This window comes from Rattus norvegicus, chromosome 6 (assembly GCF_021556685.1).
Source record: "Rattus norvegicus strain SHRSP/BbbUtx chromosome 6, alternate assembly SHRSP_T2T, whole genome shotgun sequence".
Lineage (NCBI taxonomy): Eukaryota > Metazoa > Chordata > Mammalia > Rodentia > Muridae > Rattus > Rattus norvegicus.
In genome coordinates, this window is record NC_141539.1 from 133084119 (window position 1) to 133109000 (window position 24882).

At 43.7% G+C, this 24882-nt stretch overlaps 1 protein-coding gene across 4 annotated transcripts in view; it reads right to left on the reverse strand.

Annotated features, from left to right (window-relative positions):
• The window catches only part of Setd3 (SET domain containing 3, actin N3(tau)-histidine methyltransferase), a 66927-nt gene that overhangs the window by 8992 nt on the left and 33053 nt on the right, over positions 1-24882 (reverse strand). For all 4 annotated transcript variants that reach the window (NM_001346470.1, XM_087552910.1, XM_087552911.1 and 1 more), the window contains 2 exons: positions 3426-3484; positions 2606-2720 (listed from right to left, as the gene is read on the reverse strand). In NM_001346470.1, the coding sequence (NP_001333399.1) occupies positions 2606-2720; positions 3426-3484 (174 nt within the window). The remainder of the gene's footprint in view (positions 1-2605; positions 2721-3425; positions 3485-24882) is intronic.

Below are 24882 nucleotides of genomic sequence, written 5' to 3' on the forward strand. Positions count from 1 at the left end.
CCACCCCGACTAACAGAGTTACACATGCTATTCTCATCACAACACACACAATGCTCTATAAACCCCTTCACAGAATCCTTCTCAGGGAAACTGAATGACTTCAAGAAAAATCCTGTCAATTCTGCTAATTTTGGACAGATCAGGGCAAGGTTTAAAGATACACATTCCCAAAATGAGGGAAATGGTGTGGTGGGTAAAAATCCTTGCTGTGCAAGCATGAGATTAAGAGTGTGGATCTCTAGCATTTATGTTAAATTAAATAAACACAGAAACCCAAACACAGCGTTGTGCATCTTTAACACCATCACAAAGGCCAAAGTCAGGCAAACCTCCTGGACCACCTAGTGAAAGCAGCAAGCTCCAGGGTTACTGTGGGAGACCTTGTCTCAGAAGTATGATATGGAGCTGGGCGGTGGTGGCATATACCTTTAGGGGGCAGAGGCAGCTGGATCTCTGAGTTCAGGCTAGCCTGGACTACAGGGTTAGTTCTAGGACAGTCAGGGCTACACAGAGAAACCCTGTCTCAAAAATAAGAAACCAAACCAAAACAACAAAATACAAGGTGGAGAACACTAGAGGAAGCCATGCAGCCTTGACTTCTGGCCTCCACCCACACACATACACTAACGCACGCACAGGGACATATTTCCTGTAGCTGAGGATTGGGTCTCATAACCTCTTACAACCTGCTTCTCCAGATGGCAAAGGACTTCATTCTGATTCACCAGAATCCTAGGCAGCACTTCTTCAGCCTTGCTGTCACCACAGAGTGTCCCTAGGGTATGGACTACTGTTGAAAGCGGACAGCACTAGTGGGTCACACCTTTCTCCTGAGTTCCCCTGTAAGAGTCTAATGGTAAAAGGAGAGTCCACACAGACACACATAGAAGAAAAGCCTTTGCTTGAAAAAATCACACCTTGAGATCAAGTACCTCATCCCAAGCAGAGGTTAACAGGTCCTGAGTATCATATACAGCTTTACAGTTTGAAAGCTGCACCCCTTAAACACTGCCACACGAAATGTCCCACAAAACCTCAGGGTAACAGAGACAAATCAACAAAGGTGTCCAATTAGGTATGTGGGACAAGGATGACATATTGGCTTCTTGAGCAACCTTCCTGAGGGTCAGCAGAGAACCATGGTAGATCACAGGACACATGAATTACATTAGAGAAAAAGGTATGCCAAGAGTTACCTGTTACCTTAACCCGAGGTAACGCAAGAGTACACAGCGCCACTGCAGGGAATAACACCAGTGCCTGATTCAGAACGCCGATGACTACGGACAGAAGGGAGCTATAAACAGTCAAAGACGGAAGAGAGTGGGACAGCACCCTCAGCCGTGGCAGCCTTCTACGCAGCTGGTAACCCAGAGGAGACAGAGACTTCTGTGTTGTTTAATTCTTTTTGATTACTTAATATTGGAAATGAACATAAAATTTAATGATCAATTCAGTTTGAGAAATAGTGATCTAGTTTATATAAAGAGGAAAAACAACATAAGGATTAGATATTTAAAGCTCCTTGAAACTGTTTTAAATTTCGAGCTTATCAGTTTAAAAAATATCTATAAAGGAGAAAAAAAGAACAAAGAATATAGAAATTATATTCATTAATGAAAATGTAAAACATGCTATTTCTTAGTCCTGCTAATTAAATTAAGCATATCTAAATTAAGACAAAATGTAATTATAAAAGTGTAATTCTTCTTCCTTGCTACAGTTCAAATATTGTTAAGATCTGAAAGACTACCAGAATTAGCAGGAAGACAGTTTGCCTTGAGTGTCTGGTGCACAGCGCATGTGCTCAGGCCTCTGTATAGATGTGAAATAATCATTTTCAGCATTTCTTTAATCTATTTATAATATTGCTAATAATAACAAAGCAAGCTGGCACTGTGGAACAGGAATCAAACCCAGCTCGCCCTGCAGGCCAGCCGTGCTGAGGACTTCAGGATGCGCTGGGTTTGTCACCTCCCTACCTGTGAGTACCAGGAAGTCCTCATCACAGAGGGAGCAAAGGAACAGGACTTGCCCTCCTCCTTTACAGAATCGGCCACAGGAAGACCCTTCCAGTCTTGACTCTCCCAGCCACCAGGCAGCCAGCCCTGCACTTGTGCCCAGAGCCTAGCACACAAACCTCCCCATATGTAGGCTCCAGAGCAGAGCAGCTAAACCATCGAGGGTGAGGAACAGAGCAGGGTGAGGGGCAAACAGGAGTCAGCAGAGAACACAAAGAGCGAGCCATAAGAATGAAAGCCAGAAAGATGGAATGTTTTCTTCAATAAATTCCTATTTGTAAGAGGATAGAAAAGCAAAGTGGCCCGTTCAGCCTGTGGTCCAGTAAGACAAGAAAAGGAATGTGAGAGGTAGGGCTGTGATTTAGACCACACAAATGCAGTCGCTGCAGATTCCCAAAGTGGTCTAAGGCTGGAGTTTTCAGTTTTCAGCATGAAAAGGACACCCAGCTTCTACTAGAGGCAGGAAAGCAGCAACGTTTGCTTCTGCTTGTCCTGGTGAGAGCTGCAGGGGAGAGGAAGCCAAGGAGAAGGTCCACCCAGAAGCTCAGCAGCCCCCAGTCTCAGACCCAGGAAGAGATCTTTACCAGGCCGTTGGTATGATTGCACATGTCCCATAAAGGAATCAGAGCCAAGGTCACCCGGGAACCATCCTCTGTAGGAATTTGGTTTTGCCGTGTCATAACTGACGAGACGGCCCACCTGTAACAAAAAGAAAATAAACAAATTAAGAATGAATTGTCTAAAAACCACCCCCACAAGAATGCACTCAATCAGGAAACCAAGGTTATGGGTGGCTCCCAGTTTTCAGGCTTTTTTATACCATTTGAACTAAACCCAGGATTGAGAGGAGGAAGGGCAGAATGGCAGGAAAAAAAGCCTGTACACAGGCTGGGTGCGCAAAGGAACTAGGAGCAGCCTGAGTCTCACCCTGCATGGTGATGAAACTGTTGTCCCCAAAGCCAGCTCCCCTTCTCACCCAAATGCTGACTTTACCCAGCTTTGAGCCTCACTGACAAGTGGGTGCTGTTTCTCCTCTCTACTCAGACACCCTCCAAGGTAGGTGAGTATGAGACGTGGAACATGGCACTTTTATTACATAGTATAGTGCATTAACTTTATATTCAAAAAGAATCCCTGCCTCACACTGATATTAATCTACTTAAAAGAGAGAAAAGTCCTTTAGCAATACTTAACACTAATATTAAGTCCAGCACTCCTTGGCTACCTCAGCCACTAGAAGGCTCACAGCAGTTTCTTGGCAGCTGTCAAAATGCCAGTGCTTATCAAAGCTGCTTGCTGTGGCTTTTGAGACCGCCCATTTCAACACTGTAAGTGGTCACAGCAGGTCACTTGCTGACGAGTTTCCCTCACATCCAGATCCTCAGAAACCACCCTCACACAAACCTGTAGTCCTCGTAAGTGAAAGAATCCTTCAAGGGCAGTTTGTTGGCATGAGGATGGGTCTGGGAATGAACGGTTTTAGGAAGCAGAGGTGGGAAGAAAAGAGAGAAAACAGAAATCAGTCAACAGAATTTCATTATTCAGCTGCTAACAGATCCTAACAAGAGCCAAATGAAGCAGGAGGCGTCCAGCAGCGCGGCTGAGGGATCAGCGTGCTGTTGTGCCCTCATACATCACTGTCAACTTAATTTGTTGTGCCCAGCGGCCGCCATAAATCTGCTCCTTCATTCCTCCATCCGGAACCCAGACAGCACACTGCACAGTTGAAGGTGGACTACTTTCACAAAGGCGGGCACACCCTCTGCTACGACACGAGCTCTGAAGGGAACACAGAGCCTGCAGAGCCAACAGGGAGGGCTTGCCTATCTTGGGGTCTCATGCTCTCTGACTAGATTTTATTCTCTTTGTATGTCACAAGAACAACACTTACAAAAGCCCTCTAGTATGCTGGAAACTCTTACGTTCTCTAATAACACTTGATGACAATCGACTTATGAGCAAATGAATTATTTACACAGTAAATGTGGATCAAACACAGGAAATCAAGCAAAGTAAAAAGTAAAGTCTTGTGAGAGAATGAAGTAAAATTTAAAAGTAAGATAAAGGCAAAACAGACCAGCATTGTTTTAAATTACTTTTTTCTCTAGCCAGAAGAACATTTGATAAAGCTGAAGTCCTGGAAGACTTCATACATGGAAGAAAATTTTATAGCTTTACACTCCCTTTTTACCATCCCCTCCCCCTTAGACCTTTAAGCACTTAAAACTTTGTCTCAATTAAGAAATTAAAGCTGTAACTGTGACTTTAATCTTAAGTTTCAATTACAGTCTGATAGACAGATTGCAGTGAGTGATCAGATGAACACATGGTTGCTCGGAGCTGGAGACAAGATCTGCCGAAGCTGATCTTGCGCCCGCTAGTGTCTCTGCACGCAGCACAGTTACTCCAGGTAGGGCAGCACGAGTGCACTGTAACTCATCACTGCTCCCTGCACTGTGCTCGCTGGCACTGTGTGCGGGGCAGTAGGGAATGAGGTAGAAGGGGCTCAAACCGTAAATCAATTAGAAAACAAAAGCTTGTCCTGGGTGTGCAATCTTAGGAAATTATATATTACAAAAGGGGCCAACTGGGTGTTAGCTCCCAGGTGCCTGCTTCTCCCCTCTTTTTAGCCTCATTTTAAGCTTTTGGAAGAAAAGTCAAAATGTAAAATTGTATTTACATAATCTTTAAGATGCATGTTGGGCCAGGTATATCTATACATACCAGTAAACACCTGCACTTGAGAGGCTAAGAAGACAGGATCAAAAATTTGAGACCTGCCTGTCCTACATAGCTAGAACCCGTCTCAACATAAATAAAGCAAAGTGAGATAAAATGAGTATTTGTACTAGCAATGTGGAATTAGATAAGTCTTTAAAGAAACAAACAAAATAGCCCATGACAGGTAGGGCATTTGAGTCTGGTTGGGGAGTGATATGCCGGGGAAGGTCAGTAATGCCCCGCCTGCGCCAGGGCCTGGAGATGGCTCTGAGCACGAGTGTATATCTTCCTCTTCCTCATTGCATTTAGCCAAGATAGACTCCAGATTTTCCTTTAAACATAAAAATCGTCATAAGGCCTTTTCCTCCTCCCAAAACTAACCTGATAAGAAGAGTAAAACTTCAAAATAGTAAAGAGAGTGGATTCTATTGATCAATTTTCCTTTGATTTGTAATAAAGTGAAATTTCATTATATTTTATTACTGAGAACTTTGCACACCCAAATGTCTCTTTTCAAAGTCTAAATGATGTGAAAGTGGTATTTTTAAAAAATATTGTAATTCACTTCAATTATGGAACTTACTACACCTTTGGAAAGTTGGTAAATCCCTGTGAAATACCACAAATAATAAAATGCTACCTCCCTCTCTCTCAAGGCTAATACTAAATAGGAAAAAAATGGACTGTTTTCAGTTTTGAAAAGAACTTCAAGATTCTTCGAACAGTTGAGTATCTATAGATAGCCTTGGACTCCTCAAGAACATGTATGACCACTCCAGGAGCAAGAAGGTAGAAATCTAAACCAATATGTGCCTTCAACGGTTTGCATATATCTTACATGAACTAACAGTCCTGATAAAAACATTAAAAATAAAAAGTAAAAAAAAAAGTGTAAGTACATTTTCTGTGTGGTTATATAACATTTTCAGAAACCATGAGAAATAGCTGTTCTCAAAAAAATAAAACAAAACAAAAAAACAAAAAAAAAAAAACCACAGGGTGTACCCAATACACACGACTGTGGTATAAAAGCCAGTCTGCACTGACACATGAACTTAACAATTAGATTGAAGCAAAATGTGGAGCTGAGGCAGCCAGTGGCTTCCTCCTCAGCAGGGCTCTCTCCACTGCGACGCCAGCACCATCTATTGGCAGCGTGAAAGAGTGCATCAGTCCCTACCACAATACTCAGCCTCATTTAAATAAACACAGGTTTCTAAAAAAAACAGAAACCAAAGCCAGTACCTTTCATCTGAATATAGTAGTCTTTAAAGATTTAGAGGTATTTGAATATCAAAAATAATTCATCTACTACTTTTATTTAATGTTTAATACTTAATGTTGGAAATAAATGGCTTCCCTTATTTAAAATAAAAATGAACAAAGCTAAGACAAATGTTGATTGCAAACAACTTTCATTTAATACCCAAACAGAAATTTAAAAAAAAAAGAATCCCTTTCACTGTTGCTTAAAATTAATTGGAAGTGAACTGAAAGTGTCTATTTGACTCCTGGTACGTGGTGAGGATACTCCACTCCCTTCCGGGCGTAAACTACCATGAGCCTGACCTCCTTCTTCCTGACGGCTTTCCCAGCATTTTAAAGATCTTTTCTGCAGCTGAAACAGGAACCTCATTCTTGGTGGCCAACTGACTTTAGTGTCATAGTTTCCCAGACAAAGGAATATGTGGGACCAGTGCAGAGTATCCTCAAATAGACCTCCAAGAGAGAGGCCCAACAGGAACCAGCAGGAGCCCTGACTTACTAGCTGCTCTACCCTAAACCCTAATAAGCAGCTTCTGAAACTAGACACCAGCTTCCTTCGGGATCATAAGCAGCAAACGATTATTTCTGAAGCATGAGAAATAGCTGATGTGGAACTAAACAACAGCCACGGCTTTTATCAGACGGGGAGCATGCAAGGCTGAGCTTCTAAAGCCAGGGCTGTTGACACAAACACACACACACACACACACACACACACACACACGTAATCCCAGTTACTTAGAAGTAATGCCCAACCTAGGCTATATAAAGCTCTACTTCAGAAATAAGTGAAAATTAAAATAACTCTAGAATCTCTGTGCACAGCCAGGTGACCCTCTAAAGCACTCCTTTTTCCATCCAAAGGAGGCCCCTCCTTAAAAAACAGTAATATTGTGCTAGTACAAAATAATCACTATGTTTGGGAAAGATTAATATCTAAAATTGTTTGTTTGGCTTCAATAAAAAGAAGCAATATTGCTAAATATGTAAGTATGGCATTTTGAAGAATTTACCATATTGCATGGGTCTGGTAGGGATGCTTAAGGAAATTAAAAACCACTGCAGTCAGCAGAGCTGATCCTTATTAAAGTGCTGTCACGAACTATCACTCACATAAAACAAAAATAAACCAAGAAGAAATTTAAATAAAATCTATGGATTATAAGTGTTTGAAGATGGAAAAATGAATGATATTCTGGCTTTTAAAATTGATTTAGCATGCAGCTTCTCTTTATAGTCCCTTGATAAAAATGAAATCTCCCTAACAAACACTTAATAAAACCTGTCAATATCTCTGAAAAGAAAAATGACACAAATGCATTAAGTATTAAATACCCTTGGAAAAAGTCACATATTCCATGAATTTTTGATGTACTATCTTGACATTAATGTAAAACCTTGATATTTATAATTGACAGATATTTAATAAAGTATAAAAGAAGATGGCTGCTATGCAGCATGCAAATTCCTCAGGATCATCAGAGAGGAGTGATTCAGGGCGCACTTACATTAGATAAACAGTTACTGTGCACCACACCAGTCAGCGGCAGTCTTATTCTAAGCTCCTACAACAAACCTCTGGGAAGAACCAAACAACACACGCCATTATTATGTGGATCCCTAACCCACAAACAGTCAGTGTGCAAAGCAGCTTCGGAGGTTAACAGTTGTGCACAGGAACAAGTGTTTATCACTGGGAAATAAGCAGCTGCAAACATTTAAAATGTTACTTGCATGAATATGGTTAGGTACTTCCTAAAACAATTCTCAAATGAAACAAATTTAACCTAAACAAAGGCTGAAGAGCACTGAGGAAAAAAGAAAGATTCCAACACAATAAAGGGCCCAGAATACAAATCTTCCCAAAACCCATCATCCCTTTTCACTGACTCTCTTATGCCTGGACTGCTTTGCTTCAGGGGGCCAACCTGAACATACCAGTCACTTCACAGAGCCATTCAAACATGCTAAAGGGGAGTTGATCCGTCCATAAAAATGACTCCTAAACACTGTATGTTAAAGAGTTTTCGACTGTTGTAATGCATAACCAATTATTTCCTAAAATACAAAGGGCAGTCCAGCAGAAGAGCAAAGGGCTCTTCTCAACAGTCACAGGCTCGCATTTCTTAAGTTGTACCTAAGTTTGTTCTGATGAAAAGCCATAATGTGTGTAATTAAACTGATGATTAAGATACATTTATTTTACATGACTTAAACATAAATTAAAAGGAACATGGGTTCATCTGCCACAGGAGACACACCTAAGTCCAAAGAAGACCCCAAGATGAAACCACACACAGACCTTCATATTTGATCTTGGACACAGTCGCGTATGTGTCATAACTGGGATGCGTGGTTTCTGACAGAACATCATCCGATGTAACACTGATAAGTACTTCACCAAATCAGACAAGAGAAAAGAGACAAAAAGAGACGCAGCAGAGACAGGATGGAGCCCCTCCCCTTTAAGACAATATCTTAAGGAAATGGGATTTCCCTGGAAGGAGGCAGAAATGCAAGATGGGAACAAAAAGGAGGCCAGACACCGGACTGTGACACGCCATGACTAAGGCAAGCGGGGACAGCACCCTCTGCAGCACAGTTCTGGAGGTCAATGAGCCTCCTCTTCTGTTTTATTTTCTAAGTGGATACAGAGCAGTTTAACAGAAGAACAAATCATAAAACATCTACTGAAATCCATAAATCAGAATCAAAGCATGGTTCATATATTCAGCTCTTGAAGGAAAAAAATCAATTTTTAAGACTTTTATTTTTAAACACAGATTACATTCAATTCTTTGGGGAATTTTTTCATCATAAAGTTCTTCGAACTCACTCAATATGATCAAATAAAAATTTAACTACATCAATACACATCTAATCAAGACCCTTCTGCTTTTCACTCACACTCTCTCTTATACACACACATACACACACACACACACACACACACACACACACACACACACACACACACACACACAAAGGAGAGAAAGTTTTTTCCTAGCAAATATATATCACCTTAAAATAAATTAAAATATGAAATTAGAACAACACTATTGTTCATTACATTAAAAAATACTTTTAGATAACTGAATCTATAGTCTATATGCAATTTAAATTTAATTGCAGTTTACTAAAATAGTATAAAAAGACCTCTACCCTGTATTTATTAGTTACCATGTGTATACACTGAAGGACAATACACCACACACCAAGGTGGGTCTAAACCAGCCATACGGTCTGTCAATTCCTTATTTACTCAAATATTTACTGACTGAGGAAAAAACTAAAAATAAGTTAACAGTAGACAATTATAAATTATACATCAGGGTAAAAATGTAAAAAAAAAAAAGAAAGAGACTGCTCCATCAGCCAGTTTTGAGTGCCTGTGATGGTAAAGGAAGATACAAAACTCACACCCTCTGAAGGCCGCTGCCCAGCAAAGCCAGAGGACAGACAAATGAACTTTCAGAGCTGGTACCCAGGGCCGGCCATCCTCTGCGACCTGCCAGGTTCCTGGAGCTGCCACTCTAGGGCATGTCCTCTCCCTGTTACTAAGCTGGTGAGGCAGAGACAGGTTTTAGCCAACAGCAATGAGTTCCCAGTGCCTTCAGAGCCTCAGAGACGTTTTTCCCTCCAAGACTAAGAAAAACCTTCATACCAAGTGAGGACAGCTGTGACGAGGACACCTGAGAAACACCTCACCTGCACATGCCTGCACAGCAGGCAAGAGCATGGGAAGTGACAACTTTACAAATCACCACTTCCAGGACCCAGAGAGAAGCACTCCCAGGGAACACAGACAGACAGAAACACAGAGACAGACCCCCCCCCCACACACACACACATCATATACACAGACAGTGATTCAACCATAATCAAACCACATTCCCTGGTCTCCATTAAGGGGTCAATATTTACTCAGAAGCAAAATTCCAAAACCTCACTCTCAACATTAAAAAACAAACACCACAAAGCGAGAAATCAACAGTAGCAAGGCGGATGTTTTATAGGAACGTGTTTTCACCAAAATGCAGGCTAGCAGCATGTGGTGGCAAACATCTTTACTCCCAGCACTCAGGAAGTAGAGGGAAGTAGACTTATGAAAGTTCAAAGCCAGCTTGGTTTACATAGTGAGTTCTAAGCCAACCAGGCCTACTAAGTAAAACCCTGCCTCAAACAATATACCACCAAACAAACAAAGCAGACAATTACTTCAGCTTCACAATACATTTACTTTCCATTGCCTAAGCTGGTATGACCAGGGTCAGGAGTGCGCACTTCCAGCCATTCCTTTATAGAGTGCTGACACCTAGAGTGTACCTATAAACCTTGCCCTAGGAAGAAAATGGCCTATCTAGACACAAAAAAAGTGCTCTCTCTCCAAAAGAGCAGGCGTACAAACAACTGTCAGCTCTGTATTTTGTGGAGGTTATTAGCAAGAACTTTACCTGTGTATATTTAATCACCAAAATTCTTCCAAAATAGGCTTCATTATTGAGATGGTGTGCATATGCTTGGTCCCACTATATACTTGGAGTGGCACTATTAGAAGGTATGGCCCTGTTGGAGTAGGTGTGACACTGTGGCTATGGGCTTTAAGATCCTCATCATAGCTGCCTGGAAGCCAGTCTTCTGTTTGCTTTCAGAACAAGAGGTGGAACTCTCAGCTCCTCCTGCACCATGCCTGCCTGGATGCTGCCATGCTCCCACCTTGATGATAGTAAACTGAACGTCTGAACCTGTAAGCCAGCCCCAATTAAATGCTGTCCTTATAGGAGTTGCCTTGGTCATGGTGTCTGTTCACATCAATAAAACCCTAAATATGACAGAAGTTGGCACTGTGATGGGCCTGACCATGTTTTTGTTTGGAAGAATGTGAATTTGGGGACTTTGGATTGGAAAGTCATGGAATGTTTTAAGTGGGGCTTAATGAGCTATCCTAATGAGGAATATGGAAGACTTTGTTGCTGTGAGTGATTTTAACTGTGCAGACCTGGCCCAAGGATTCAGAGGAGAATAATTTCAGTATGTGGCCTAGAGACTGTTTTTGTGGTATTTTGGTGAAGAATGTGGCTACTCTTTGCACTTGTCTCAAGAGTCTGCCTGAAGCTAAGGTGAAGAGACTCAGATTAATTGCACTGACAAAGGAAGTCTTAAGAAAGCTCAAAAGAGACTTTGTTCTCTGGTTAAGTCTGGCGTCACTTCTCCAGCTCTACCTCCCTCTGCAGCACTCTAAGCTCAGGTTGAGCATTTTGAATAAGCATAGCACGCTTAGAAAGGAAAAATATATGGTTCGAGTACTAAAAGCGTACCAGGAAGTGAAATGGAGCCAAATCCTGTGTTCTATGAGGTAACAGAGTAAGGGACGTGGGGGCAAGATCCTACCCAGCTAAATTTAGATCTAGGCATTGGGGTACACACCTTTAATCCGAGGAGACAGGCATGCAGATCTCTGAGTTCAAGGTGGTCAATCTACAATGCAAGATCCAGGACAGCCAAACCTATGCAGTGAAGGAGTTGGAAAACAGAAAGCTGGAGATAGTGTAATAGAACAAGGGGCCATGTTCCAGCTTCTGCAGCAGAACTCCACAGCTTCGGACATAGGGCTCTGGCTTTAGAGTCAAGAATAGAGAGGTTACTTGGACAATTGATGCTGGTCAGCTGGAGCTAAGAAATTAGCAGTGATTAAGAAGAGATCAACATCACTGAGGTGAAATCTTCTGGGAAGTGTTTTCTGAGAGCACAAAGAAGCTGTGTTCCAGAGAGAGCCAAGGTGGTAACTCATGCTGCAGCTGTACCTGGTAATGTGTAAGAGTCACCCAGGAGGTACTGGTTTTGAAGGCATGGAGGGGTCATGAAGAACAGCTGAGACTTGGCGCTGTGAGGGGCCATGGAAGGGCATTGGTGAAGGTGCAGCCTCAGTTGAAACTGACAGCCCAGAACTGAAGAGCTCATGCAAAGGAGTAGAGGCTTGACGCCATGAATAGAGCCTGTGAGAGGCCATTGGTGAAGTCTAGTTGCAGAGGAAGACCCCAGGGTATTGGAGATGCCAGTACCATGGCATGATCACCAAGAACAGCAGTGGCAGTGGAGTGGATCAACCTGAGCTTAGAATGCTGCAGAGGGAGGTAGAGCTGGAGAAGTGACGCCAGTCCTTTGAGGGAGCCCAGAAGATCATGTGTGGATCCCAGACATTGGAACAAGAAGCTGTGAAACTGAAGTTGACTTGGAGACCCAAGGATGTTTGGGATGCCAGAGCCACACAGGATATCTGTTGAGGAAAGCTGCTAACAGGGAGTGGAACCAGCCCAGGAAAAGACGTTTGTTGTTATCAACAAAGATGAAAAGGAGCTGGAGATCTGAAAACTGCTTTGACATCAGACATGGAGATGCAGAGTTTGGAGTTTGCCCAGCTGGGTTCCTGTCTTGCTTTGGGGATTACAGTTAAGTGATTGGATGAATCTCAGAAAAGACTTTGAACTTTGGACTTCTAACACTATTAAGGCTGCTACAGACTACAGGGACTTTTGAAGTTAGACTAAATGTATTTTGCATTATGCTATTTTTAGGTATGGCCCCCAGAGACCTGTGTTTGAACAAATCTATGGGAGCCAGGGAGCGGAATGTGATAGTTTACATATGCTTGGTCCCAGAGAGTGGCAATATTAGAAGGTGTGGCCCTGTTGGTGTGCAACCTAGATGTCAGTATTTAGGAGTTTAAGGAAACTCTTAGCCGTTTCCTTGTTGTTGGAGGTGTGTCACTGTGGGTGTGGGCTTTAAGACCCTCATCCTAGCTGCCTGGAAACCAATATTCTACTAGCAGCCTTCAGATGAAGATGTAGACCTCTCAGCTCCTCCTGCTCCATGCCTGCCTGGATGCTGCCATGTTCCTGCCTTGATGATAATGGACTGAACCTGTGAGCCAGCCCTAATTAAAAGCTGTCCTTATGGGGTTGCTTTGGTTGTGGTGTCTGTTCACAGTAGTAAACCCCTAACTAAGACAATAGTCATCAACCTCGTTCTAATGTCGAGGAAACCAAGGAACAGGGAAATTAATAGGATGGCCCAGGCTCCCCAGTTCATAACCAAGGAAGCTGGAATAGCAACCTAGATGTCGGTATTTAGGAGTTTAAGGAAACTCTTAGCTGTCTCCTTGTGTGTGAATTGCTGGAGTTCTGACACGGTGAATGCATGACAGGGTGAATTCCTTCACCACAGTAAGTTACAAAATGACTTACATGGCTACATGTCCAGCAGTAATGACAAGATCAACAGCTGGCAGGAAAGGCACACATGGAGTTGTAATCTTTAGTAATGATCTCAAATCTGGATGTTCCTAGCTATCATGGAGCCTAGTTCCCCTCACAGTGTATGAGAAGAAAAATACTGGTTCTGGAAGCAGCTCAGAAGCATGAGAGAGGCCCTGGCCTTGATTCTTTGTGCGCACGCACACACACACACACACACACACACACACACACACACACACACACACACACCCCACCCCTCCTTTTTTATACTTTAAAACATAGAGGCCACATACACACTTTGTTTTCTGGTACTTTCTTCACAGAATTATGCCATACTGGCATTCTAGCCACTTCTAATATTTCATTATCTGAAATTCCTATCATTTCATGATAACAACAGCCTCATAGAATATTAATCACTGAATCTGTCTACTTCCAAGCTATAGTGACGACATCTTTCGGCTACTTTCAATTCTCCTAGTTGTCATGTGGATAGCAAAATAAATGTTGGACCCTTAGGTACACATTCAGCCTCTAGTGGTTTGAATTTCTAATGGCCTCCATAGGCTCCAATATTTGAATGTTTAATTCCCAGCTGGTGGAACAGTTTGAGAAGGATTAGGAGGTGTGGCCTTAGAGGAAATGTGTTACTAGGGGCAGATTTTGAAGTTTCAAAAAGCACAAGTCATTCCCAATTAGATTTGTCTGCCTTCTACTTGCAGATAAGGATATAAACTCTCAGCTGCAACACCTGTGCCATGCCTGACACCATTCTCCCTACAATGATGATAATGAATTCTAACCTCTGAAACTGTAAGCCCCAAATAAACTCTTTCTTCTATAAGCTTCCTTGATCACTATGTCTTCACAGCAACAGAAAAGTGACTAAGACATAGCCTTTCAGCATAAAGGGAGTTAAGAAGCTCAGCAGGATAGCTCAAGCTTGTAAAGTTGGGAGGTGGTGGTAAGAAGATCACAAGTTCAAGGCCAATCTGGGCTACATGAGACATGTTTTAAAAAACAAAAACGAATAAAACAAATGGAATAGTTTGTGAGTAGTTAATAAGAAATAAACTCTAGGGATGCACTGCAGAATCCAAGAACTCACAGATGTCAGCTCATCAGGACTCTGAGGAATGTGAGCCACACTGGTATAGCACTTGGAGCCTTCTAGTACTCAGGAGGACTGCCACACTGATGTCTTCAGGGCATCCATGCCATCCATCCTCTGCGTGAACCCATACATCATGCACACCATCACTGGCTGGTGGAAATGCCCACTGACAGCAAGGTCGTGAAAACACCTATCTCAAAACCAAGGTGAACGGCTTCTAAGGAACAACACCTGAGGCTGTCTGCTGTCGCACCCAGTACACAGAAGAAAGCTGTCTGACATACACTGGGCCAGGGCCTCTGATGTTGTACAGTGTCCTAGGTTCAAATGCCAGAACTGGAAGAAAAAAACAATCCCTCATTTCAGTATAAAGCCAAACTAGACAACAACCTGTGTGAAACACTGCTCTAAGGTAAGGGAAGAGACGAGGCACCAGGATGTCACTGCTGCTGCACTCTTAGCATTCAAATATCTTGGGTGAAAAAGTAATGAAAAAATTCTTCTGAAACACAAAACTTCACCTTTTAACTGAACAGGACACAAGATTTAAAAAAAAAAAAAAAAAAAAAAAGGAGAAGAGAGCCAAACTGCCAAACTGTAGAGGGCACACGCCACTCCATGGGGCTATGCAAGGCTGACTACTGCCTTCTCCATCAAGCGCACTTTACCTTACATTTTCCTAATTAAATGCTTCATTGGTCAACACTCTGCAATGGGTTTTACTCTTGTGTTTCCCCACCCCGCCCCAGAGGAATTATTAGCTCACATTCTAAAAGTAATCCCATTTTGTTAAAAAAATCCAATTTCTAGAAACAATTTTTCCAATTTAATCCATGCCTATCTTTAAAGTGTAAGGTAGAAAATGGAGAATTGCTAATTGTTCACTTGGAACAGAATGCTAAGAAGCCAATACACTGATTTGAGCCATCTTTCAAACGAAAATGATGTTTTACCATAGTCGCAGATAAGAAAAGATTTCAGAACTCGGTTTTGAAAAATAGGCCGGCTGGCCACTAACAGGGAGTCCAGGACCTCTGGAAACATTTGTATTGCAATACAGCAATGATAGCACCAGAGACCCTTGGCAGAATAAAGACACCAGTCAGTGAACAGGTGCTTCTTGGAGACCTCCTGGGGGAGTTCCCTGGCTTTGACTAAGGAAAACCCAGGGTGCACACCTTGGGACTGAAGAATAAATGATGACCAGATCATTATTTCAAAGGCACCAGGAACAGCCTGTAAATTAAGGGACAAGAAGAAAAAGCCACTTGAGAGGAAGACAGGACTTCTTGTCACGTGGCCTTAGGTTTCTCCATAGAAAAAGAATGAAGGAAGCCAAAGATGGGGGACATGACTAGGCCAATTTAAGGTAGTGGCAGACTCCCACAACTCAGGGACCAAGAAGGGGAAGAAGGGGAAGGCATATTTGGGTCTGTCAATGGTAACATATACACCAAAGACAAATGTGAGGCTCGTAGGACTGCCTGGTGTTCCCAGGAACACAGAAGGGGCACACCAACCATGGGTAGCCCAGGGAACCCATCACAGTAAGCACGGTCTTACTTGTAAGACTCCCTCCCTGTTTCTTTTCAATCATATGGCTGCAAACAAAGAGAAACAAGGCTGGAAACAATTTCCGTGTAAATGATTTCTGCAATGCCACATGCAATGACACCACACCAGGTGTGTGGAGCTAACAAATCTGCTACGAAATGAAAGGTCAGCAGACTGCCTTTCCAGGATGACCAGTAGCAATGGTATGAAGACCGTGGTGGGTTTTTAGCTCTGCTGGGACAGGAGTCATGGGACAGGAGACTGGTGTGCACCTCCTGCCATTCCACTCCAATCATCCTCAGTGCAAGGGGCACCAGCTCCACACAGGAGTGACCTGGACAAGTGGCTAGGACTGCTGCACTTGGAGAAGATTCCTAGCCCAGAGAGAGAGCTCGCTAAGTGTGAGCAGCTCCCATCTTCCTCTCCATCCCAAGTGCTCTATGCGTGTCAGTGCACCATCATCCAACCTCAACCAGACTGTGGGGCAGGCGCTGTGTGTGTCCTGCGCCTACCTGCTGACTGACAGAGTCTCACAGTGGCACACAGCAACCCTGCACAACTGAGTTATCTCAGCTTCAAACTACTCTGTTGGAGTTGGTGCAAAAGAGAATCTTCCCAAACACTTAATGAATCTACTGCAAAAAGAAAGAAATCTGTTTCCCCATCTGCACTTCCAGACACATATAATGAAGTGACATTTTCCAACATAGGATTTTAGATCATTGGCTGTGTCAATTAAACTCTGCTCAGCAGAATGACCGTTGTTCTTTCTAGTCACCTTTTAGTCCCTGAACAAGTTGCAGAATCTGGAAGTCATCTTGGGCCATTTATCATTTATCCCTCAGAAAACCTGAAGTGGGAAACAGTCTTCCTGCCCATTTTCACACTTTCCAGATTGGAATAATTCCCCCTCCCACTGATTCATTTAGCCAAGTCCTTCAACAAAGTTTAAGATTAATCTTCCTTTTAAACTTTCATGTGACCTCTCATGACCTCTGAATTCTAGCACATGCAGCCTGCAAAACAGTTCTAGCTCTGACTTCACACCACGGTGAACAGCTACTCAGTTGCTATGCCAGCACCACTCAATCATCCCTTCATCTGGGAAATATTCATGAGGTCTATCCAGAAAGGAAGAGAAAACAAGGGCACAAGATAGATAGATCTGGCCTCCTACCCTCATACTGCTTGTCTGTAGAAGGCTGACGCTGATCAAGTCACAAATAAGAGTTTCATAGGGGGGCAAGGCAGGGAGGGGTGGGCTAGCAGGGAAGGCTGAAACCTAAAGGCCATGGAGGGGTAAGAGATTGGCCTGAGATCTCCTGCTAGAATGTTAAGCAGCTCAGGTGCTGATGCTACAGATGGAGCCCTTGGTCACAGCTGCCACACTCTGGCGTCCCTAGGAACCATAATACAGTTCGGATGGAGAGCAAATGTTCACTCATCTTGACATGCACACGGTCACTGTGTGGATTCCTCTTCAACCCTTTAAAGACAACATCTTTGGAACATACTGACAGAAAGGAAGGAAGAAAGAGAGCAAGCAAAGGTTTGGGCGATTTCAATGACCACCAGGGGACTAGCGGCAGAAAGTGAAGAGCCCTGGGACATGGGAAGTGCTGGAGCAGCCTGGCCTCCCGTGCCTGCTCGCATCCCCATTCACTGAGGTGGGCCGAGTCTTTGCTTTGCGGTTCCTGCACTCAGCCTTCTCTCCCCAACAGAACTCTACCTGCCTCCAACGATGAGCCCCATGGGAACAGTAGGCAGAAACTATGACAACGATGAGCTGAGCTAGGCCCAAGCGGTTCTGAGGAAACCTGGTGGGTGGAAGGGAACGCCTGGAGCACTTCTAGTCAGGTTCTTATTACAATCTGCATTGACAAGCCTTTGGTTATAGAACAGAGCAGACTGCTTCTCCATTTGTTTCAATGAAAACTTTTGGTAAAAGATTTACCCATCAGGAGAACCATATCTTTCAATCTATCTGCCTAAAGTATATGACCATTAAAAATAAACAAACAACAACAACAACGGACCAGACCCTGTGCCAACCACCGGTGTCCAGGTGTGGTGCACAGCCAAATAACAGCACAGGAGAAACGAGAAAGATCAAGAATTCAAGGTCATTCCTGACTATACATCAAGTTTGAAACTAGCCTGGGCTACATGAAATATTGTCCTTTGTTTTTTCTTTGCCTTTTTTTTTTAAAGCAAGCACTAATGAAACATGCTATTTTCTGTGAAAATCTCATGAGCAGACAGGTGTGAGAACTGTAGGATGAGCTATGTCAACAACAACCAAAAAAAGAAGAAAAGAAAAAAGGAACAGGTATAAAATCTGTAAGAAAGGTTCTTATTAGCCTTGGAAAAATAACCAAGTTAAAGTAATATAAAAAGTAACTATATTACTGCACAAGAAATAATAAAGGCCACAAGAGTGGAACAAGTTTTACCAGGGATGGTCCATGTTCCCTCTGCTCCACCAAAACACTCTGGAGTATAGTCCCTAAGTGACATGCTACGAACTTCATCAAAGGCTGCTGGCCCCTCCTTCCTGCCCTAGCCTATGGACACATAGGCACCCCCAAAGGAGCTGTCAAAATGGTAGCTCCTGTCAAAATGGCAGTACCACAACACCTCCTCAGTCTGCAGCCATTACAAGAACTGTCCACAGTGGTGCATCTCCTTTCCTCCCTCAGCCTGCAGTCCTCATGTCCCACAGGAGCTTACACAGTGGCATCACCTCCTTTCCAGCCTCCCTGAGCAGCTCCACAACGATGGCACCTCAGCCAGAGCTGCCTGCGGCTAGGAAGAACTTCCCATCCTAACCCATGGGCCTATTGTAGAAAAGGGAGTGTGTGGGGGGTGGGGTGAAAAAAAAGAATCAACCAATCCCTGAGCAGGAAAAATCCACCAATTCCTGAGCTTCCCACAATCCCCCACAATCCCTGAACAGAAAATCCCACCAATCCTCACTCTGGAGATCTCTGTGCTGAAAAGTTCTGCCCCTAAGAATTCCTACATAAGCCCTGCCCTTTGTTCAATTCCCTGCTGTCTACTCCCGGGAAAAGAGGGCAGCCATCCCTAGATTCTTCCTTCTCTTCACACCTTGGATCCTCCAATAAATCTCTTTCATGAGATTTGCTGCCGGGTGTGACTCTCTTGTTGGAATAAGCCGAGAAGAAATGAAGAGAAGGGAGGAGGCAAAGAAGTGGAGTGGCACTGAGGTTCCTGAGGTCAGCCGGGAGTACCCTCCCTGGGAACTGAAATGCCTCTGTGGAGGGGGGAGAGGCTTCCTCTCAGAGCTGTGTGGTTCCTGGGCTTTTGAGTCCCAGGATAGCCTTCCATCCAAGCAGAAACATTTACATGAAGCAGAGCTCACTTCACCAACTCACTAAAACGATGCTGTCTGTCATGTGCCAGTCTCCATGGGGATGGAATAGCAGGAGGGCCTTCTGCCCTCCCCAAGTAAGTAACACCAAGGCTGGATTGCAAATGTTGAAGATAGCATACTCTAAGATACCAAGCACATGCTGGAATTACAAAGCAGAGGCTGCAGGCCCTGTCAGCAAAAGCTCGTCTTGCAATGACACACAGAGCAGGTGGCAGGGGGCTGGGCTCCAGAGAAGGCCAAGCTCTGACATCTGGGGCAGAGAGCATAAGGCACAGCAAGAATAGGAAGTGCTTGCTCAAGGACTGTGTACAGGAGAGTGGAGGATGAAAAGGGCAAAGCTGGCAACCCCCACACACAAGTTCCCACAGTAGGGATGTAGTCTAGGGAAGAGGTACTGGGGACAGGTAGTTCTATACGTCGGCCCTACGGAGCTCACCTGTCTAACCTCAGTCTTTATGATACCTGAGAGACACCAATGAGTTTCATTTTCCAGGAAAAAAGGACTTAGGAATCGCTGGTAAATAAAGTAGAAATGAGGGGCTGGGGATTTAGCTCAGTGGTAGAGTGCTTACCTAGGAAGTGCAAGGCCCTGGGTTCGGTCCCCAGCTCAAAAAAAAAAGTAGAAATGAAGAGGTTCTCCTCTGAGGAAAGCAGTCTACTAACGGATGAATCTAACAGAATGAGAGGAGGAAGGCTACATTTCTCCTGCTGTGACAAAACACCAAGACTAAAGTAACTTATAGAAGGAAGGGGTTACTTGGCTTACAGTTCCAGAAAGGTAAAGGTTTTCACAGAAGGGAAGCGGTAGTTATGGTAGCTGAAGCAGAGAACTGAAAGTGTTCATCTCAAATCACAAGCCGGAAGTAAAGAATGAAGTGGAAATGGTGCGAAGCTTTGAACCTGGAGACTAGTATTCAAATCTGTATGGGGGAGATCTCATTCCAGCCACCATAAAGTATGGGGGTACCTCATTCCAGCCACCATAAAGTATGGGGGTACCTCATTCCAGTCACCATAGAGGGCAGTGAGTTCTGAGAATGTTAAAAACCTAAGGGTGTAGCTAGGCCTAGTAGCAGAGGACTATAGTCCCAGCTTATAATGAGGCCGACACAGGAGAGTCACAAGTTCAAGGTCTTCTTCAGCTATATAGTGAGTTCAAAGCCAGACAAGACAACTCAGTAAGACTCCTTCTCAGAGGGAAAAGTTGTGGACATAGGTCAGTGATGCAGTGCAAGGCCTAGAGTATACAAGGCCTCTGGCTCAACTCCAATACAAGCAACACGAACACAACAAAATAAGGGCCTGATATGGCAAAGAACTGAGAGTAGCCTCCAGCCAACAACAAGAAACAGCCATGGCCCTAAGGAGGTACATCTTCCAGCCAGTCAGAGGCAAGCTCAGGAGCTGACCTTCAGACAGACCCACACAATATGCCTCTGTAAGAGCCATGGAAGCAGGCACCCAGCCAGGCCAGACCTGTCCTCCTAGCCTAAAAAAAGTATAAGATAATGTTGATTTAAGTCTCTAGAAAACATGAGATGAGAAATGTGTTGTTTTAAGCCTCTAGAAAACAAATTTTTAAAAATTGTTAACTTCCAAGTACACATATCTAAGAAAATTCACACAAGCACATCACACTTTCTCAGTAAAGATGGTCTAGGATTTGCCACAGTAAAGTGAAATCTCAGGGCTGCCCAACAACTGCATGATTTTTCTCACTCCTTGTATGTCTGCTGCAGGCTGGTGAAACCCTGGCTCCCTCATTCCAACAAGGCACTTGATATCTCTACCCCTTTCTGCCTTTAAGAAGGAGAACTGGGGGTTGGGGATTTAGCTCAGTGGTAGAGCGCTTACCTAGGAAGCGCAAGGCCCTGGGTTTGGTCCCCAGCTCCGAAAAAAAGAACCAAAAAAAAAAAAAAAAAAAAGGAGAACTGAACATGTTCACAGGAAGAAAGAAGAAAAAAGGAAGATGTCTTTACAAGGGTGTGTTCTGCTACAAGGAGCAAGGTAAAAGAAGAAGACAAGACAAGACTGGTGAGGGCAAGGGACTAGTGAAGGCCCTGGTGAAGAGACCCTGCTTCTCTTCGGCTAGAAGCAGAAGTGCAGTCAGTGAAGCTGGAGGAGGTTTTGGTCTATCAGCATTGCTGTTCGTGTAATGACAAGGTCTTCCTCTCCTGTCTCTTTCCGTCATGCTCTACTTTGACTCACCTCAGAACGCATTTTTCTATTTTAGTTCCAAATGCATGGCTCTAGGCCACATGCAAGCCTTTTAAAACACATGTTATGTACTCGGGCCAGTTACAATGTGTCACACTGGTGTGTCTCTGCTGGACCTTACCCAGAACCAACCCAATACAGGAGCTTATCTGAGCTGCATCCCTCTCCAGACTTGCATGTGAGAACCAGGTAAGCGGAAGACCTCCGTAAGGCCCTCCCGAGTACTAAGGGATAATTCATCTTGGTCTCTGACCCACACGCCTGCTTTCATTCCTTCAAACAGGTGAGAGCTGTGAAGCAGAAGGAACAGCACGATGCTGGGTCTGCGGCCCAGGATGCTGGCCCTTGTGTGAACACACCGCAGACGCAGGCCATTCACACTTGCTTGCTCTAAATCCAGGGGCTGGGTGCTGTGCTCTGCACCATGGAGAATGTTAAGAGCATGGCTGCCTAGCTAACCCTTCCATTATAAAACACAGGCACACTCTAGATAGAGCAAGGTCAGAGAACAAACCCACATTAGGGTTCTGGGATCTTGAGGCTCTACCTGGCTCACCACAAACTCTGTCAAATAGAAAAGATCCAACTCCCATTTTATTTATTTATTCTTTTTTTTTTTTTTTTGGTTCTTTTTTTTCGGAGCTGGGGACCGAACCCAGGGCCTTGCGCTTCCTAGGCAAGTTCTCTACCACTGAGCTAAATCCCCAACCCCTTATTTATTTATTCTTATCGGATATACATACACATGATATATACAACTTGCCCGTTTTGTTTTTTAAAGTTCCACTTAGAGAAGCAACTGCAGTTTGGTGGCCGTGTACTTGTCTACAATGCATGAGGAGGACTCTGGGTTTGCTTCTCAGCAGCCCCTCACCTCAAAAAAGTTTCACTTAAAAAGGGGTAGGAGCCTGGGTCAAAGCGCTTGTTTCCAAGTCTGACAACCTGAATCCAACCCCGAAGAATGCACACGGTAGAGAAGAAACCCATCTCCCACAAGGTGTCTGATAACATCCGCCTCCGTGTCAGCCTACACACATACATAACATAAATTTAAACATTCCTTAAAATTAGGAAAAAGCTGAAAACAGTGTCTTACAACAAAAGCCATGCTGGTTTTCTCTGGAGTGTCTACTATGCCCTACAAGTGCTGCAAACGCACTCTGGCAGCAGTGGCAGCAGTTAAGGACCTGCTCACCACACATGTGTTGTCCAGGGCATTGCCTTAAGAACTAACCCCATCTGGTGACAGTACAAGGTGGGAGTGGCTTGAGCAGTCCTGGGTTTCACTATCATCCAAATCAGCTCTGACAGAACACACACTTCTCAAGTGCCCAGAGATGTTGGGCTCATAACCATGCTCACGATTTTATAGGTGCTAATGGGTTTAAATGCCCCCATGCCACCAGCACTATCACCAACTCCATTTCATATAAACTAAGGCTTAGAAAAAAAACTCCAGGACCTACACCTAGGTCCCATCTACCTGCCATGGTGCTTCATAGACATGAACATAACACAGAAAACACATGGTTAAAAATCACTAGAAAACACAGAAAACACATGGTTAAAAATCACTAGAAAAAGTCCGCAAAGCAGGCCCTACCGTTTGGTGAAGTTTCCACCACACACAGTCTTAAAGTTCTCAGGCAATCTTCCAAACATAAGTCAGTTACTGGCACTCTTATTACTGGATGAGGAAACAGACTAAGTTACCTGACAACCCCCACAATGTATCCTAATTCCACGCTCACACTCCTTCCACCTACAGCGCTCACACAAGTTCAGAAGAATGCCAGAGACAGCAGCAGTACCTTATACAACAGCTTGTATTTGTGAGTTTTAAAAGAAAACCTTGAGTCTAATAAACCCATGTTATTGATTTACTAATTATCAAAACAATACTCTAGGGATCACCAACAGTAGAACAGTTGCCATCCTATAATACACCCTAGACATGAGTCTCCTCATCTGACCACCCTACAGCTATTGATTCTGATTTTAAAATTCGTAGATTTTAGCATTAAGAATCGTCTGAATCTGCCCAGGGTGTGAATCCAGAGGAGAGTGTGTCCACACCACTCTCCCACCACTGCCTGCTGCGCCCCAGCTGCCACGAGGCTCAGTGTGCCTCCCCACCTCTCCTAAGTACCTATGCAGATTACCACAGTCTGTGTGCCCAAACAGGCACGTGCGGCATACCTGACAGGTGGAAACACAACTCAACCACCATGATAAAAATGGAGGACAAGCTCCTCCCCATCCGGCAAGCATCCAGTCACTCATCTCACTCTGCCAAGAAGCAGACGGCAATTTTGATAAAAGCACAGTTCAGTCAAGTTGTTTCCTGAACTTACGTCATTGTTCAGGAGAGCAGTCAGGATCTCGGTTTTCATTACAGTTGTAATCTTAAAGCAATTCTTTTTTTTTTTTCTTTTTTCTTTTTTTTGGAGCTGGGGACCGAACCCAGGGCCTTGCGGTTGCTAGGCAAGCGCTCTACCACTGAGCTAAGTCCCCAACTTAAAGCAATTCTTAAAGATTCTATTTGTTCTATTCTATTCTATTTGCTTTGCCTGCATGAAATCTGCTTAGTGGTCAGACTGGAAAGGATACAGTATCTACCGTTCTCAAAAGCCGGGTCAATTTACTCTCAAGTACTGCCTTTAAACAACCAAACAGGGGCTGGGGATTTAGCTCAGTGGTAGAGCGCTTACCTAGGAAGCGCAAGGCCCTGGGTTCGGTCCCCAGCTCCGAAAAAAAAGAACCAAAAAAAAAAAAAAAAAAAAAACCAAACACCACTACCACCGTCGTCCCATCCGTCAATATAACCATACAAAACTCTCCATCATAAATAAAACCAAGTTTTGTTTTAAACAAAAGATTAGGGTCACGCATGTTGGAAAGATCAAGTTCTCTCCAGAGACTGTAATACTTCCAAAAGCAACCACATTAATAAACAGTATCACATCTTATCGTAGGCCTGAGCTCCAACTTCAGTCTGTTGGTATCAGGGCCAGATCAGTTTTTGTTGTACTGTAAGATGTTTATAGCATTCATGATCCAGCTGTGACAGCCAAAAGTGTCTCCACCACCCAAGGGACAAACTGTCACAGTTGAGAATTTCTGGCGCAGACCAAAAAACAAACTCTTAAGACAAACACAAAAAGCGCTGCCTTATCTTGAAGATGAGGCCAGTAACACAGGCATCCTTAACATTAAGAAAGTCTATTTATTGAAAAACAGCATCTGGAAAGTGACTTCCCCAGCTATAAACTAAAAGTTACAAACCCACATCTTATGAACACATTCACAAGAGAGTGCCAAACGAAAATCAGCCAATGG